The sequence below is a fragment of the Grus americana genome, chromosome 20, assembly GCF_028858705.1.
Source record: "Grus americana isolate bGruAme1 chromosome 20, bGruAme1.mat, whole genome shotgun sequence".
Taxonomy (NCBI): domain Eukaryota; kingdom Metazoa; phylum Chordata; class Aves; order Gruiformes; family Gruidae; genus Grus; species Grus americana.
In genome coordinates, this window is record NC_072871.1 from 8,295,059 (window position 1) to 8,311,161 (window position 16,103).

A 16,103-nucleotide genomic window follows, 5' to 3' on the forward strand; every position below is an offset into this window, starting at 1 on the left:
TCTGGCCACGGGCAGCCTGCCTCAACAGGCACTGCCCGTGGGGCTGCGGGACCGGCTGGCAGCCTCTGTGCTGTCCTCATGGAGAAGGTGAGTCAGGGCTCCAGCGACTTGTGTCAAACGTTAAGTGCATTTTCCTGGCGTACTGCTGTCTTCTGTAAAACACCTTAGGAATAACAGCAAATGTTCCAGTGCATCCTGTATCTGCTGAGAAGGAGCATTTCTCACCCTTAAAACTTGAGAAATATGGCATCAGAAATACTCTTGACTTCTTTTTTTAAAGTTTTTCAAATCCTGGTGTTTAATACACATCTTTAAATGACATGCTGGGGTGGTTTAACGGTCATAGCAAGTCTCAGAGTGTGTGGCTGTAGCTGGTAGGTGCCAGAGGTGAGCCAGCAAGCCCTGCTTGCGGAGTGCCACGGTTGTCTCGGGTATTGAAAATGGTATGTGTGCAACAGTTAATAATGAATAAGATTGCTGGCTGCTCTTAAATGCTGAGGACAAAAATCCCCAAATCCCGGTTAGTAATTAAAAGCTTTGAAATGACCTTGAATCTAAAGCTGTCTTGAAGTAAATTTATGACTTTTCTCCATTGCAAAAGAGGTTGGGTACAACGGTGTGCTGTGCTGTTTGGTAAAATGTTTCATGGCAGCCTTGGATGAACACTGAAGATCAGAAATAATCAGAATGCAGTTGATGTGCAAAATGGCTGTGTGGAATGGCTGCAAGTACATTTCTTAAAAAAAATGAAATGGGCTATAGGTAGAAAAAAACAGAATAAAACTGCATGTCCACACCTAACTGCTTGGAAATTTTTTCTAGAGACTTACTGTAATGGTTTACCCTACTTAATGAGAAAACCAGCTGGATATTTAGTATCTGTTTTTAAAAACAAACTCCTTTTTTCATAGTCAGTGAAGGCACAGAGTTACTTGTTCTGTAAGTGTATGAATTTAAACAGCTTCAGCTCTACTGTCAAGCAAGTACCGTTACTGTGGGGTGCTGCTCTGAAGGGCACGATTCCAGCTCTGCAGCTTTCTGATGTAGCTGGTGGCTTCTTTGAGGTTCTTAATTCAGCGCTAGTCAGGTCTAAAATGATGTTGATATCCTCTTTCTTATGCCCTTTTTGAGCTATTGCTTTTTGGATAGAACCTTGATTGTTACGAATTTTGAAAATTTTCGTTATAAAAGTTGTGCTATTTGTCAGTAAGGAGGATAACACCCTGTAGCTCATAAAATGAGCTCCTATATCTCGGAGGTTTGCATCCACTTAAGTATCCATAGCTTTAAAATGGAGGATTTGCATGACTGAAGTTAGGTGAAACCTGGAATGGAGCTCACTGAGGTGTGCTGGAAGTTCCTGGTAGGTGTCCCCAGCCTGCCTTGTGCAGCTCGGCCCTCTCCAGAGCACCAGCGCAGTGCTAGAGCAATTCTCATCCTCTTTGGTCTGCTAAAGACCTGGTCGCACTGGGATTATTTTTATCTTTGGTTGAGTAAGAGGTTTTCAAGCTGGGATGTGGTTTGTGGTTGGGGTGGGGGTGCAGTAGGCTCGTGCTCAAATGACAAGCCTTACCCCACACCGCTGGCCAAGCAGAACACGGCCATCTGCGAAACGTGACAGTGATGAACAGCAGGGAGTGCCTAGGTGGGAGTGTTCCTCTGCTTTTTAGAGTGATTAATTTCTAATTAACATATGAGGAGAGAACTCAAGAGTCTCTGGTTTGGTAGGATGAAGATCTCCAGTGTTGAGGCAGTTGCCAGAGAAATAATATCAGAACAAATGCGGGCTGTGGTGGACTTCTGCCCCGCAGAACCTCGCAAAGGGAGAGCAGGAGCCGTCCACTTTGGTGCAAACTTGGCAATGCTGCAGCAGTGCAGCAAGTGAGGGGAGGCTAAATCACTGCTGGAAGCTGATGGCTGCCGGGTGCTTATCTGCCACTTTGGTTTATTTTTTACTTTTTATTAATTCAGTGGAGATGTCTGAACCGCTACTCTGCAAGCTGTCTACTGCAACTTGCTCAGCTCCCTATATAAAGCTGAAAATACTGTGAAGAAACAAAGTATGACTATATATTCTTCAGGGTATGTGTATAGCAGTTAATTGTCATACCCGTGTTTTGTCCTGCCTGGGCTGGCTGGTCTGAAGCCTGAAAGACTGACCCATGGGTCATGTCCCATGAATGCTGTGGCCCTGTAGAGAGGGAAGAGTCCTAATGGCAGCACCGAGCGATGCCTTCCTGAGGATTGCTGTGCTGTATGGGTGCTGCAGCATCCTCCTGCAGAGCAACAGGAATACAAGCCCTATCACAGGGATTAAAAATTAAGCTACAACTGTAAAAGCATGTTAGTATTTTTTGTGACTGATCAGCTGAAGCGCGCTCTTCCTGCACAGAGAAGCTTTGCAGATGAGCATGCTACAGGTGAGGTAGCTGGAAGGCTCACGTGGATCCCCCACAGATACAATGGAGTACTGAATCTCTCCCCTCACCCACGTGCAAGACTAGCATCAGCCTGAATTGCCCCTCAAATAAAATGTTGTCTGACTTCTTTTAATTTGATTCGCTGCCCATTGAAATTACTGGCTTTCTGTAGTGCTTGTTTTGTGCTTTAGCATGTCGAGGCTTTCAGGAGAGAGTGTGAGCACCTTGTCACAAGCAGTAGCTCCTTGGCTTCAGCGATGATTTGCCGTTAAGTGGCTCACTGATGAAGTGTGTACACTCCAGCTTTGGTCCTGGCTCCCACCTCTCCTCGTGAGCACATGCTCCTGTCTGCTGTTGGGTGGCAGGTGAAGGGTGGCTGCCGTGGGTGCGCTGGCCCCGCAGGGCGCTCGGTGTCGGTCAGGGGGAGATGGCCGAAGTGGCAGTGCAGGCTGTTGGGGGGGACAGACAGTGGCTGCTCCCCGGCACGGCAGGCTGCTCACAGGCAGGGTCTTGCTGTCCTAAAGTGGATGGTGAGCAAGCTGTGTGTGTGTACGGAAGGGGAGATACCGATACACCTAATCACCGTACTGGCAGCTGGAGATGTATGCGGAGGGGCTAATTCCTTTAAGCTGTGTTTCTGCTGCTGCATAAAAAAACTGAATGGTAATTCACTACTACTGAATGTTTACCCTGGTTTTGAAAATAACTATTTTAAATGCTGATCTTTAAACATTTTTGTTTCCCCACCTAGTAGATTACTTGGCTTCCAAAGGAAGAATATAAATACATTTCCCTTAGCAATGTTTGTAACAATTATTTTAGAATTATAAAACTTGTAATCATATGTCTTAAAACCTGAGATTAAAAAAAGCGAAATTGTGCACTCTCTTTTCATGGAAACCAGCAAAAGATGAACTCTGTATTATTTTTGTAAAGTTAGATTAAAATAGAATTTCAGATTGCTTTTCAGAGCAACAGTGTATACTAAATTCACTCAAATGTTTTTCCCTTTGAGAAGAATGGGAGCTTCCTTCTTTAAAAATGCAGGTATTTTTCCTTTGTTTAAAACAGTTTTCTAGTACAAATGAAGACAAATATCCACAAATATCCAGATGTTAGGAATGATGCTTCTATCCTGAAGAATATCTTCTAGCTGTCAAACAGTTTCTGACGTGCTTTTTAAGATGCTTAGATATGTGTTACCACAATTAAAAGCTAATAAGAGATGTTGCATCCTGGAAAATGAGATTATAGCAGTAGACAGATGTGGCTGGAATGAGCCCCAAAGAGCAAGGCAAGTGTTTCTGGAATTGCAAGCAGCGGGAGCTAATACGGTTTGCAAACATGGCAGACAGTAGGCAGAGGGGTGGGTGGGGAGAAAGAATCCAATTTCCCTTGATTCTTGCCTGTATGTAATCCCCATCCCTGGGAGGCCAAATGCTTAATGGAAGCTTTTCACTCCAACAAAACCCAAGGTACTGGTATTGGTAGGACTGAAAGGGAAGCACTCAATGAGACTGGAAGGCTGCACATCACTGAATTTCATGAGCGAGATGCTTGAATCAATAATGGAAGGAAAACATTTTTAACAGGGTATAAAGCTCTTACATTCCATAAGAGCATTATAGTCATGGCAAGCTGTGACTGCTGTCTGGGTCCGGGTAACTGTACAGTTGCAGTGTACAAGCTACTTTTATATCTGTTTTGGGGGGAAGTTTAGGGTGTGACGGGAGCTCGGATGAGCTGTGGTGCACAGTGCTGCCTCGTACCTGCCACAGAGCAGAGTGCCTGCTCTTGCTGCAGCATCGGCACCTGCCCTGGTCACTGGGCATCCCACAGGCACGGGAAACTCCGAGGTGATCCCTCTGCCTCTGAAGGACAGGTCCGTTATCGCAGTCATCAGCGTGAGCCACAGAACGTTTCCAGGTGGCCTGTAGGAAATGAAGACCTTGCAAAAATGAAAGAGCAGCAACCACAGCTATACCCACAGTGACAAATTAAATGTTAAGCTCATTCATTGATTTGGTCCTCTCATGTGATGTGCAGTGAGAGCTACAGGTCTGGTGATTGATTTATACAATACAGAGTATATATCCTAGTTCTAAAACCTGTCACTTCCATGTGCTGAACCCTAAGACTTGTAAGTTTAAATACAGGATGTCAGCAGTAGCTTTTATATGATGGTGACCGTATTTGCTGCAACCCATCCATTTCGTAATCAAGCATTATAGGAATGTACTATACCTAGGCAGTTTTAAAGCTTTTTCCCCCTCTAATGCTGTTTTAATGTTGATTATACATTGAGTGGTTGATTTTGATGAATCAGTCTTTCTGTGTACGTGTGGTAACAACGAGGAAACTTGTTTCAATGCGTAGTGCTTACACCTATCTTTCACGTTCTAGAATTCTCTTGAGATCCTCCCACAGGGCGCGATTCATCCACTAGTAAGTACTAGTTAGTCATCTCGTCTCCACACTAGTGCAGTGAGCCAAGGCCTAGCAGGCATTGGCAGTGTGCAGCCGAAGTCCATTATGGTTAGAAGCTGTAATATTATCTCCACTAATTAAAATTTGAAAATAAAGGCTGTTAAATTAATTAACCTTGATGTTGGAGGAAAAAAGCTGTTTTCAGACTTGTCACACGTCAGTGTTTCTCCAGGATCCCAGTTTCAGTGCCAGTCCTGCACTAGCTGAATTAAAAGGGCATGTTACCTGCTTTGTGGTGAAAAGGTCCATTTACAGTAGTGTTTCTAACCTGACGTACTGATTGGCGTCTAGAACCGCTTGCCTCTGGGAACACTGGCTAATTTGCAACATGATTTCTGGCATATTCTGTATGTCATAATGTGCTGCTATTTATCAGTAGATGAGGATTAATCTGGGTTGATGTTAACTCTAAAAATATTAGTGGCATCTCTACTCTTGCATAATATCAATTAATTCTGTTTTTTAATGTAGGTAATTCTCGTGGACTCAATAGATGGATTTTGCTGTAGTAGTATGCCTTGCGTTGGCCAACGCTTTATCAGTGATCAAAAAGTAAATAAAGAATTTCCACAGATTTACAGAATGATTATGCAATTGATCTTTCAATATTGGAATAGTCTGGGCTGCCTGGTAGGCAATATCCTATTCAACCAAAATGTACTCCAGCTATAGACGTTGCAAAATGTCATGTCTAGGGACAAAGACTGCCAGTGGAATGGGGCATTGCATGCTCAGAAGCATTGGCTGTCAGAGGTATTTATGAGTAAGTGCCTGTTGTTGCAATGCGGTAGCGGAAAGCACTAATGTGGTCCTTTGGAAATTGAAAGTAGGTCTTTTATGTTTATTGCCTATCTAATACTGACAGTGCTGCGTTGGAATGCTGATATTGTAATGCTGCATAAACCCCTGATGCTGATATCTTAACAAATTGGGAATTGCACAAAAAGATGGAGGCAGCCTGATAGTCTTGGCTTATTCAGCTTATCAGATAGATTGAGAGTAATTACGCTGTTGAATTACAGCTGCAGAGAGAACATCTTGGACAGTAAGAGGTTCTTAAAGACAAGACCCAATATAAATATTCAGACTGCAAACTGAAACTATGAATTCAAATTAAGAATACAATTTCAACTGAATATAACTTTTACTATTAGTTATTACTTCATTTTGTAGGGTTTTTGCCCTCAAGTCAGGATATAGTGCCTTTTAAAAACAGATGAGCCTTGTGAATAAGGGAAGTACTGTGTTCTGAAATCCTTATTTGTCTGTGATAATTGAATGTGAACGTACACCGCTGTACTGTTGATCTGCCCCGATGCTTAAAAGCCTGGCTTCTTCAGGAGCCGTGTAGCATTTCAGAATGTGTGATTCTGGTTCTGAATGAAATGCTTTGAAAGTGAAAGGAAATGTCACCAGAAGATTGTAAAACATTTCAGTATCGATCTGTGGAGAAAGATTAACATGAATCTCAATTTACAGGCAAAGAAACTAGATGTTTTAGTAAGATGTGGTTTTGGTCTTGATTTATTGTAGTTCCAGTGCCCTTGGAATGAATACCCAGGGCACCTCGTGGAGGTCTTCTGATGGCTTGCACTAAGTGACTGAATGCCACTTCATTTAAGACATCCCTGAAGGCTTTCTTCATCACAATTATTTTTCTAAAAAGCTGTGCTGCTTGACTCTGTGCCAAGTTTTCCCTTTCTGTAGCCTAAAAGTATGAAATAAGATGCAAAATTGCCATGAACCTCCTTGAGAGGAATAAGTTGGCTGAGAGCAGCCCTAATGTACCTTGGTGTTACCAAGTGGTGGCTCTGAGCTTCCATCCGCACCACCCCATTTTACAGGAGAGCCGCTAAGCCCCAGGTGAAGCAGCAGTGGTCAGCTCTCGGGGAGGGCACTGCGCTCTGTTTCAGAAAACACAGAAGCTTCTGGAAATGTAGCCCATAACGTATATGGTAAAGCTGATACCACAGCAGCATGCATCTCCTTTCTACTTTGATTTTTGTGTCTCAGGAGGCATTTCAGGAATCCTGTGACTTTTGATGGCATCAATAAATCAGATACCATGCCGACAGAATTTTACTGGAATGTAAACAGGCATTTAAAATAACAATGTCTGTATAGTGTTTATTGAGGAATACGGTGCAGGTATAGCTCTTCAGTTTAATGTTCCACATACTTGCTGTGAATGTTTCCTTTCAGTTATGTTGGTAGGCAGGAGCTGTGATTGTTTTCCAATAATTCAAAATATTTATCATGAGATGACCTTACTTCCCACTCCTCTTTCCAAACAGCATGTGTTTTCAGTGTTGAGGTGAGACAAGAAGCCCTACCCGATGTAGGGGAAAGGGGAGGAATGTCTCTGTATAGTAAAATTTAGCTGATAAGGGATAATGAATCACCTTTAACTCGGCTCTGCAGCGTAGTAGCTGATCTGGGGAACTGCAGGCTGATCAGCCTCATCTCAGTCCCTGGAAGTGTGGAGCAAGTCCTCCTGAAAGATGTTTCCAGGTGCTTGAAGGGGACAGGAAGGTAATTGGGATCATTCCCCATGCGGTTACCAAGGGGAGATCATGCCCAACCAACCTCATTTCTTCTGCCATGAAGTGACTGGATTCCTGAATGAGGAGAGAGCAATTTTGTTGTTAACCTTCAGCAAGGCTTTTGATGCAATCTCTCATATCATCCTTGCAGCCCAACGGGGCTACAAGGCAAATGTGGGTGAAAAACTAACTCTACCTGGTTCAAAGGGTAGCAGACAAGAGTTCAAAGACTAACTGGTGGCCAGTTATTCAGTGGCTGTCCTTGGGAGTCAGTATTGGGGCCAATGCTATTTAGCAATTTCATCAACCATCTGGATGATGGGATGGCATACACTCATCAGACTTGCAGATGACACCACATTGATTCTTTGGGTGGCACAGCTGCTATTCAGAAGGACCTCAGTAACCTAGAGGAAAGGGCTGATTGAAACCTCAAAGTTAAATGGAGAGAAATGTCAAGCCCCACATCTAGAATGTAATAGCCCCACACAACAGTACAGGCTGGGGAGCAGCTCTGCAAAAAGGACCCAGGGTCCTGGTGAACCTCATGAATGTAAGTCAGTAGGGTGTGCTTGTGGTGATGGCAGCTTGCTGTGTGCTGGCTGGTGGGTAGCAGCAGGTCAAGGGAGGTGGTTATTCCCCTCTGGGGCGTGGCAGAGTCAGTCCGGAATGCTCTGTGCAGTTCTGGGCCTCCCAGCAGAAGTTGGCTTGAACTCGGGTAAGCCCACTGGAAGGCTGCTGAGATGGTTGGGGGCTGGAAGACATGACAAATGCGGTCAGACTGAGGGAATTGCATTTGTTTAGCTTGGAGAAGAGGAGGCTAAGTGGCAATTAACTGGTAGTCTTCCAGTTCTTTAGAAGGGTGATAGGAAAAAATGGAGCCAGACCCTTCAAAGGTGCATGGCAAAAGGCCGATGCAATGGCCATGAGTTGCAACAAAGGAAATTCCTACTGGACACTTTGGGGAGGGGGGTAAAAACTTGGTGGAAGTGATGCAGCACTGGAACAGGTGTCCAGAGAGGCCATGGAGTCTCCATCCTTGGCGACTTTCAAAACTTGAGTGACCACACCACTGACCAAGCTGATCCAGCCTTGAAGCTAGGTCTGCTTCCAGTGCAAGGTTCAACCAGATGAGCTCCAGAGATGCCTTCCAACCTAAATTAATCAATGATAATAGAAGTATAATTATACCTGAAAGCTCCTAGGGATGTTGTTGTCATCTCTTACCTGGAAGTTCTGATGCCTCAGTTTCAGCTTTTGGAGGGAGAAGTCTATAATCCTACGTTACATTATCTGCATTTTTTCCAAGGGCAGAACTCCCTGTTTTAGCATGCATATTTCAAAGTCTTTATTAAAATGTTACCCAACTTACTGAGATTTTACTATGCGAATGTCCTTCTGTTTGCAACCCTACAAGCACCACTGTTTTTACCAAACAGATCCATGTGTGATTGATCTTCAGCAGGCTAACAGCTGGTCAGAAGCAGTGGAAGATGATGCAACTCACTGAATCAGCATGTTCTGCTTATTCTGCTCCTGGGTACCCTTGCATTTGTCCAGGGTACCATGTTTTACCTACTTTACTCTTCCTGTATGTAAGATGACAACCTTTGGGGAGGGGGTACCAAAACTCATGCACTGATATCTTCAAAGACCAATGCTATGTCACAGGTTCAGGCTAAGTTCATTTCTAGGAGTAGCCCCTATACCCCTCCAATTAGCATAAACCAGGACAAGGGCAGTCAAAGGTCAAGAGAAGTTCAAAATAGCATAACCTCTTTTTGCTAGTGTTCCCAAACCTTCCTAATCCTGCAAAGTTCTCCAAGCTGGCCTTGCCATCGTGTTTACTATACAGTTGTAAAAGTCAAAGAACAAGGCCTGGCTTGATACAAGGGAAGTTAGAAATCGAGTGGCTGAGAATAGGTAGCATTGTTGCTTAAAACAGGAGAAATAATTGATTTATGTTATGGCGGCCAATTAGGCTGTAAAGTGAAAAACTCTTAAAGAAACCCTGTGGCTTCAAGGGAGCTTTTTGCTCTGATTTCTGCTCAGCAAATAGGGGTACTCCAATAGAGGTCATCAGCTCCATGAGCTAAATTATTAATTCCTTTCATGCCATGCAGGGCTTGTAAACAGTATATAATACAAGAAAACAATTGGCACTGTTCACTTACTGGGCAGAGGAGAGGTCAGGGGGTAAATAGTTGTATTGGCAGCAGCTGTTCATCATAGTGGAGCAGACTTTTGTCCTTTTATCTTCTAGAGCAAACCAGTTTCCAAAACCTTAGCTGGTTCTTAATCCATATCTCCTCTTAGCTGAATTGTTTTGAGGAGTTTAATGTGTTGCATATAATTATGAAAATACAAAGGGCTGGAGGGGAGTGTGAGGGGTATGGGTAAGAGAACAAACCCAGCATTGCCAACTTTCATAGAGCTGTCTGAAATTTTTTAACTAGTAATTTACATGGATGAGAAACTTTCATGGCAAGGTGTAAGATAAGTACTTGCACTTTTATATACTTTATTTTAAAAAAATATTGAAGTATGATTTTGAGATTAATGGGCTGTAAGTACCCCTCTGCCAGTCGCACACGAACAGAAATGTTGAGGTGTTCCTACTCTTCTGACGGCGTAGACTTGCCATGTTCCTGTGGTCTGCAGGCTCTCGGCCAGCTGCTGGGTGCGGCATCGCTTGGTTTACGGCAGCACTTGACAGGACATTGAGCAATTCCAGTAACTTCAAACTTAAACAACCGGACCGCTGTGATCGCAGTGTTAGCCTTGGTGAACATATTGGAAATAGTAATTAAAATAGGTAATTTCAAGTGTGAACTGAAATTATCCTCTCCAAGTATAGCTTGGAAATATTGTTATGCTTCTGTTTATAACCTTTAGCATGGCATTATAGTGAACAATCTAATTGCAGGACTTGAAAAATGTGCACTGGATCTCTCTACATGCTTACCGCTCAGAAATTTCTCTTCAGAAGGCACAAGCATTATTTGGTTGCCTTTTGAATGATACTTGATAAACTATTCCAGATGTTTGCAGGTGTAGCTTACTACCCTAAGTGACTGTCACTCTGACGGCGGGTTCTCAAGTGGTGCAGCCTGCTGCCGGCCGCTCGCAGCCTGCTCCGTGCCATCTGGCTGCCTTGTCGGGCAGCTGACCTCTTTCTGCCAGAGAGCAGCAGGTAACCTTTACACGACCATCTGCTAATCGGTCACTTCAACCTTTCTGAAAGCTGGGGTGTGCTCAGTACTGACATTTACACAGGCTGAATCTTACCACTCTCAGAAGAATAAAAGTAATGCTGCACTTACTTTTTGGGTTATTTTGGCTATATGTGAAAGCTTATGTAGCTATAAATAGGCGGGGGGGGAACTACAAAACTCTTTCAAGGTATCTGAAATAGCTATACTGCAATATGAAGAATCTTTTTTACTTACAAAAATGTTCATGGTTTATGACCTGCTAGCTCTTTTGAAGGGTTAGCAGTTCCCACATTAGGGAGATTATAGAAATAAGGTGGAAAATAGGAAGATGCACAATCCAATTTTTTTTTTCTGTAAGCAGACTAGAGACCTTTAACAGGTACTCCAGAGCGTGACTGTCGGGAATGCTGCAGTCTTGCATGGCGCATGCAGCTTTCTGAGCACTGGTGCAAGAACTGCAAGGAAGAGCCAAGCGAGATTATAAATGAATGTTTAGATGTTCTAGCCAGTAAATGTCTTGATAATTGAATGGAGAATAGGACAGGGATAACCCAGGGCATTCCTGAATAAATCTGCCACTGTGTTCGTTGCTGTTCTTGACTGTGTCTGGTGTTTCGCACATTAAACTAAAGCCCCCAGCTTTGTGTAGCAACATCGAGTAGGTTCCTAAGCAAAGTGCTTGCTAAGTGTGGCAGGGAAGCATGGCAGGAAGATTAAGTTAACGTAAGTGTGGTGCTATGTCTGCTCTTCACATCCTAGAAAAATGGTCTGCTAAACTGTTTACACTTGTTTGTGGTTTGCCTAATTAGAGCAGAACTTTGCACTTTTCAGTGTAAACAGTGGTCTTCAGGGAACTGCCTGCTGCCGAATAAATTGGAATTGTAAGAATGCGAAACACAGGATTTGGACTGACAGCAAACCCTGGCTGTGGGCCGAAGTTACGCTTCTGGGACTGTATTCTGTGGTTAGGAATGTCAGCTTGTAGTATGCATTTATTGGGTCTTAAAGCTAAACGAGTATTATATAATATATAATTATGTGGTATCTACTAGCATCAAAATGATGGAGATGGAGACGGATTTGTTTGACTTGGGTGGCATTTGTGGTGATGTGCTAAGAGTGAGTGTGGCTTTTTGAGCGAGATCAAGCCCCGAAGAATGTATTCTTTGTTTTACATCATCTTAAGTTAAAACTGACCCTGTTACTGGAAGATGGTTCATTCCTGGTTTGGCTCCTGGAAAGGGGGACCCTTCCCAAAATGCAGAGGGCACCTGGCATTTGGTTCAGATCAGGGCTTTCATTGGCAAACTGCTGGAAGGTAGTTCTGCTGCTTCTTTCAGCTGTTAGAAAATAAAGCTTTTGGAGTGTCTTTAAAGACACTTATTTCTGATACTGCTTCAGATCAAATGCCGGCATTTTGCATGGCTTTGGAAGGGGATCTCGTCCTATCGGGAATCTGTTGAAGGTGCCCTGGACACAGATTGGAGATCATTGTGTCCTTTCATTCCATAGCAATGCTCCACTTACAAGTTGATACTGTATACAGTTTAAAGCTGATAGTCAGGGTTTCTTTGTGCTGGAAACTGTTCTGAATTGATATCCTCAAACCATCACAATTTACAGATTACCAATATGACTGCTTGGCAAAGTTGATCTGCAGATAATGTGTGTGAGGTAGAAATATCTTAGAGGAAGGGACAACATTATTGAATTTGTTTCTCAAAGCAGCTTCCTCAGATGATCAGATATGCATATTCAATTTAAATGTAAATGAAAGTTTTCAAAATTAAAGACTTCTTGGTAACATGCACATCACAACTTTCTCATTTTCACTTTCCCATTAGCTACAGATGTGGAGCAGATGAGTTCCTCTTCTCCTGTCCTTCCTATGAACTCCATGGGCAGTAAGTACTCCTTCTCTTGCCATGTGTGATGAGGCAGAATTTCTCCTTCCGAGATAATTCAAAGATAAGAATTCATACTTCACAGTAGAGACTGAGAAGTTTTAGTGCTAATGCTTCCTCGTGGAGGTGTGGATTCCCGTATCTGATAGCCGATTGGGTCTTTCTCACAAAAGTAGCATAGAATAGGTCTGTACATCACTATTTACACCAGCAGAACATAGGTTGCATGAGATATTTTGCCACCAGAGATAGATCAGTGAAAGCTGTAAAGCAGATGCTTGTATGTTACAGTGATAAATACCTGAGGTGCTGGTAAATTATGCTGACATAAAAGTATCTGTCTTAAGTGTATTGGTGTTATACTTGGAAACCTATAGCCTGGGTTTCCTCATGAAACAAAGCAGTTGGTGAAATCCTCTTTGATTTCAATGTAATTCTGGGTCTGTAATTTTTTTGAGACTTTGAGAATCTGAGCTGCTGGGCACCTAAAATAATGAATTCAAAATTATTAATACTCCATCTAGTGGTATTTGCTGTGTCCAAGGACCACATGCATTCTGCCAGTTATAATCCACTAGATGGCAATGAGTTCTCATCAGATCGCGGAGGTTACAGGCATAAATTCAGAACAACTGTGCCCAGAACAGAGGGATGAGCTCTCTGTAGATTCCTCATTTAAAACAACTCTTCATGTCATTTTTTGGAAAGTCTCTGCAATTTTCAAATGTGGCAGACTATTAACTGACAGCTCATATTAAAAATAATGCTCAGATGTTCAGGACTGCTAAAAGCCTTCCAGAGTCAGGACACTGTCCTTTCCACCTGCATCATCATGCTGATGGACTTGCACTTACTTTTATTAGAAAACTCTGAAGCTTTGGAGAACTGTGGTTCCTCTACAATGGCAATATATGGTTCCTTCCTTTATAATGAGAGCAGTTGTGTGGAATGAATGTGTAATAGGCTCAGAGTTGCAAATGTGCAGTTATTTGCCTGATTTAATAAAGCACACTTTTGTAGGCATCTAGCTATGCTTTCATGCAGCTGATCACTCTTACATGAAACAGATAATTTCACATGCATATAGAGCTTAATTTAAGTTGCCATTTAGACACATGTATAGCTCAAGAAAATATGTTGGTTAATATTCTGTTGAACCTTTGTAGCCTGGCATAGGTTAGATTACTGCATTCAGGCCTCTTGCACATAAAAGATATTAAAACAAACCTCAATTTTCCACAGTATCATCAATCAGGATGTATCTGCCAAATACTGAAAGTAAGGCTGTTTAACAAGAATCGAATGACCCTCTTTCTTTAATTGTATATTACTGCTAGTCTGAATTTGTCTAGCTACAGCTTTCATGTCAGTGTTATCTTTTGCTAAACTGGAAAATGCTTGTCAAACTTCTGTTCCCTATGAAGATATTTACATAAACTTTTGATAAACTAAATAAACTGAGCTCCTTGAGTTCCTTTGTCTTCCTGTCTTTTGATCAACCCTTCAGTGCTTGTGGGCACGCTGAGCTGCAGCAGCCAGGGTGCGGGCACGCTGGTGGGCTGCCAGGGTCCTGCCGAAGGGCCGGGGGGCAGCTGGGCACCACCATCCCTAAAGCGCTGCGGCAAGCTTAGCCGTCACTGGCCTGCCAGAGCCTCTGGCAGTTGACAGATGAGCCTGGGCAATGCCTGCTGGGGCACTTCTCCGACCTCTCCAGCCCAGCTACCCAACTTCTGCAGGGGCGGCACTGAACATGCCGGTGCTCAGTGTCATCCTGATGTGTTCGGTTTGGCTGACGTCCGGGGGGCGGGTGGCGATCTCTCGTAGGAGAGAACAGTTGGTGCCAGAAACATCCAAAACTTCCCAACTATGGATTTTGAAAAACTCTGACCATGTCTGCTAACCTGTCTTCCTCTAAGTTTTTTCCCTTGCCGTCTCCTTACTGAACATGATTAAAGCAAAAAAAACTTAAGGATTTTTACACTGGAGTAGAAAACAGCATTCTTAGGCTTGTTTGTGCATCCAGAGCATTTGAGATCTGTGGATTGTCTGCTTAAGCCTTCTGCTTGTCATGCATTAGCAACTGGGGGGTGGCCCCTTTACTGTAGCTTCTCCTGCTTGTCTGAAATGTCTTATTCAGAGTAATTGCAGTGAATTATTTTCGCATTTCTTTGCAGTAAAGATGAACACCTCTGTCAGGACTTTTGTCTTTTCTTTTGTATTTTTATACAGGTGTATGTGGGGAAAAGCAGTAGGCTGAAATGTCTGATTAAATAATACACAAGTGCTTTCTTGTAAGATGCCACTAGAAAAAATCCAAATTGTGCACTCTCACTTTTGAATGACTCTTCCAAACATGCTGACAAATTTGAAATTTCAAAGGCAAAATGTCAAACTGCATAAAAAAAGTCGTTTGTCTAGGTTTTATAATGCTTAAACAATTCAGCAGGCATGCTTTCTGGCTGTTCACTTTTATTAGTAAATTCTCTATACCAAACTACTGTGCCTACCAAGGGTTTTGGTAGAAATGCTTGTTGTGGGTGACTGAACAGAGCCCTTCACTGTCACGCTGGGGGAGAGGGGAGATTTTTTCTAAAGCCTCAGTTTTGCAAAAAAAGAGTTCCATCTATTTAGTTTGTAATCGTTGAACTCAAAGCTGTTCCTGTATAAAACTGAACAAGTTTAAGTCTTTTAGCAGAACAAGCACACAGGGATGTATTTTAAATATTCATCTATTTGGAGTTTAAAAGTCACTAGTAAGTTGTTCTGACTTGAACTGTGCAGCAAACTTGGGAGACAGTTACTGTGGGCTATTGGCACAGCACGTCTGAACAGGCTGCTTTCAAATAATCCCATAAGCAACTAGGGGAGTAAACAAGGCGTAAAAAAGTGCTTGGACCCTTTATTGCACTGTGAATTGACTGATACCTCTGCTGAGATCATGCTCTACCCTCTCCTTGCTGAGCACGGCGTTTTGCGGAGCCTGGGGTGCGTCGCAGGGGCCTCAGCCTTTACGGCATGGTGGTCTCTGCACTGCTGCATCCTGCTGTCCTGAGACAGTGGCACTCCTGGGCATGGGTATGTCATGTAAGCCCTTTAGAACATTTGGGGGTCATTCCCCTCGGCCTGGAGGCAGCATTGGTTCCAGCTGTGCTGAGCTGCCCCAGACACCCACAGAGCAGTAGGGTCCCTGCCCACCTTTGGCAGGCAGCTCAGCGCTGGCAGGAGGCTTCCTCCTGCACAAGCTTTTCTGACCTGAATCTTTTCACTGTAACTGAAGCTTGCCCTGCTCACCGCAGCAAGGAAGGGTGCTCTCTGCAATAGCATCTTAAATCATGGGAGGTTCTTCTGCTTTGCCCACTCCCGTTCCTATCCATGCGACTTCAGTCCTCTGTGGTCTCTTGCTGATCACTTCATAGGACCTGTGTTGTTCCACAGCTTGTCTCATGCAGGATGGAGTTTCATTTCCTATAACCAGGTGAAGCTCATATGTAGGTTTACACTTTACTGATAGTGAAAGTAGAGATTTACCAAAGG

General features: G+C 43.3%; 1 protein-coding gene across 3 annotated transcripts in view; it reads left to right on the forward strand.

Moving 5' to 3' along the window:
- Nucleotides 1–16,103, forward strand: part of NR6A1 (nuclear receptor subfamily 6 group A member 1) — a 98,093-nt gene that overhangs the window by 6,657 nt on the left and 75,333 nt on the right. For 2 of the 3 annotated variants that reach the window (XM_054848473.1, XM_054848474.1), the window contains exon 2: nucleotides 12,510–12,569. The exons of the other annotated variant lie outside the window; for it this stretch is intronic. In XM_054848473.1, coding sequence (XP_054704448.1) covers nucleotides 12,510–12,569 — 60 coding nt within the window. The remainder of the gene's footprint in view (nucleotides 1–12,509; nucleotides 12,570–16,103) is intronic. 3 annotated transcript variants of the gene reach the window in all.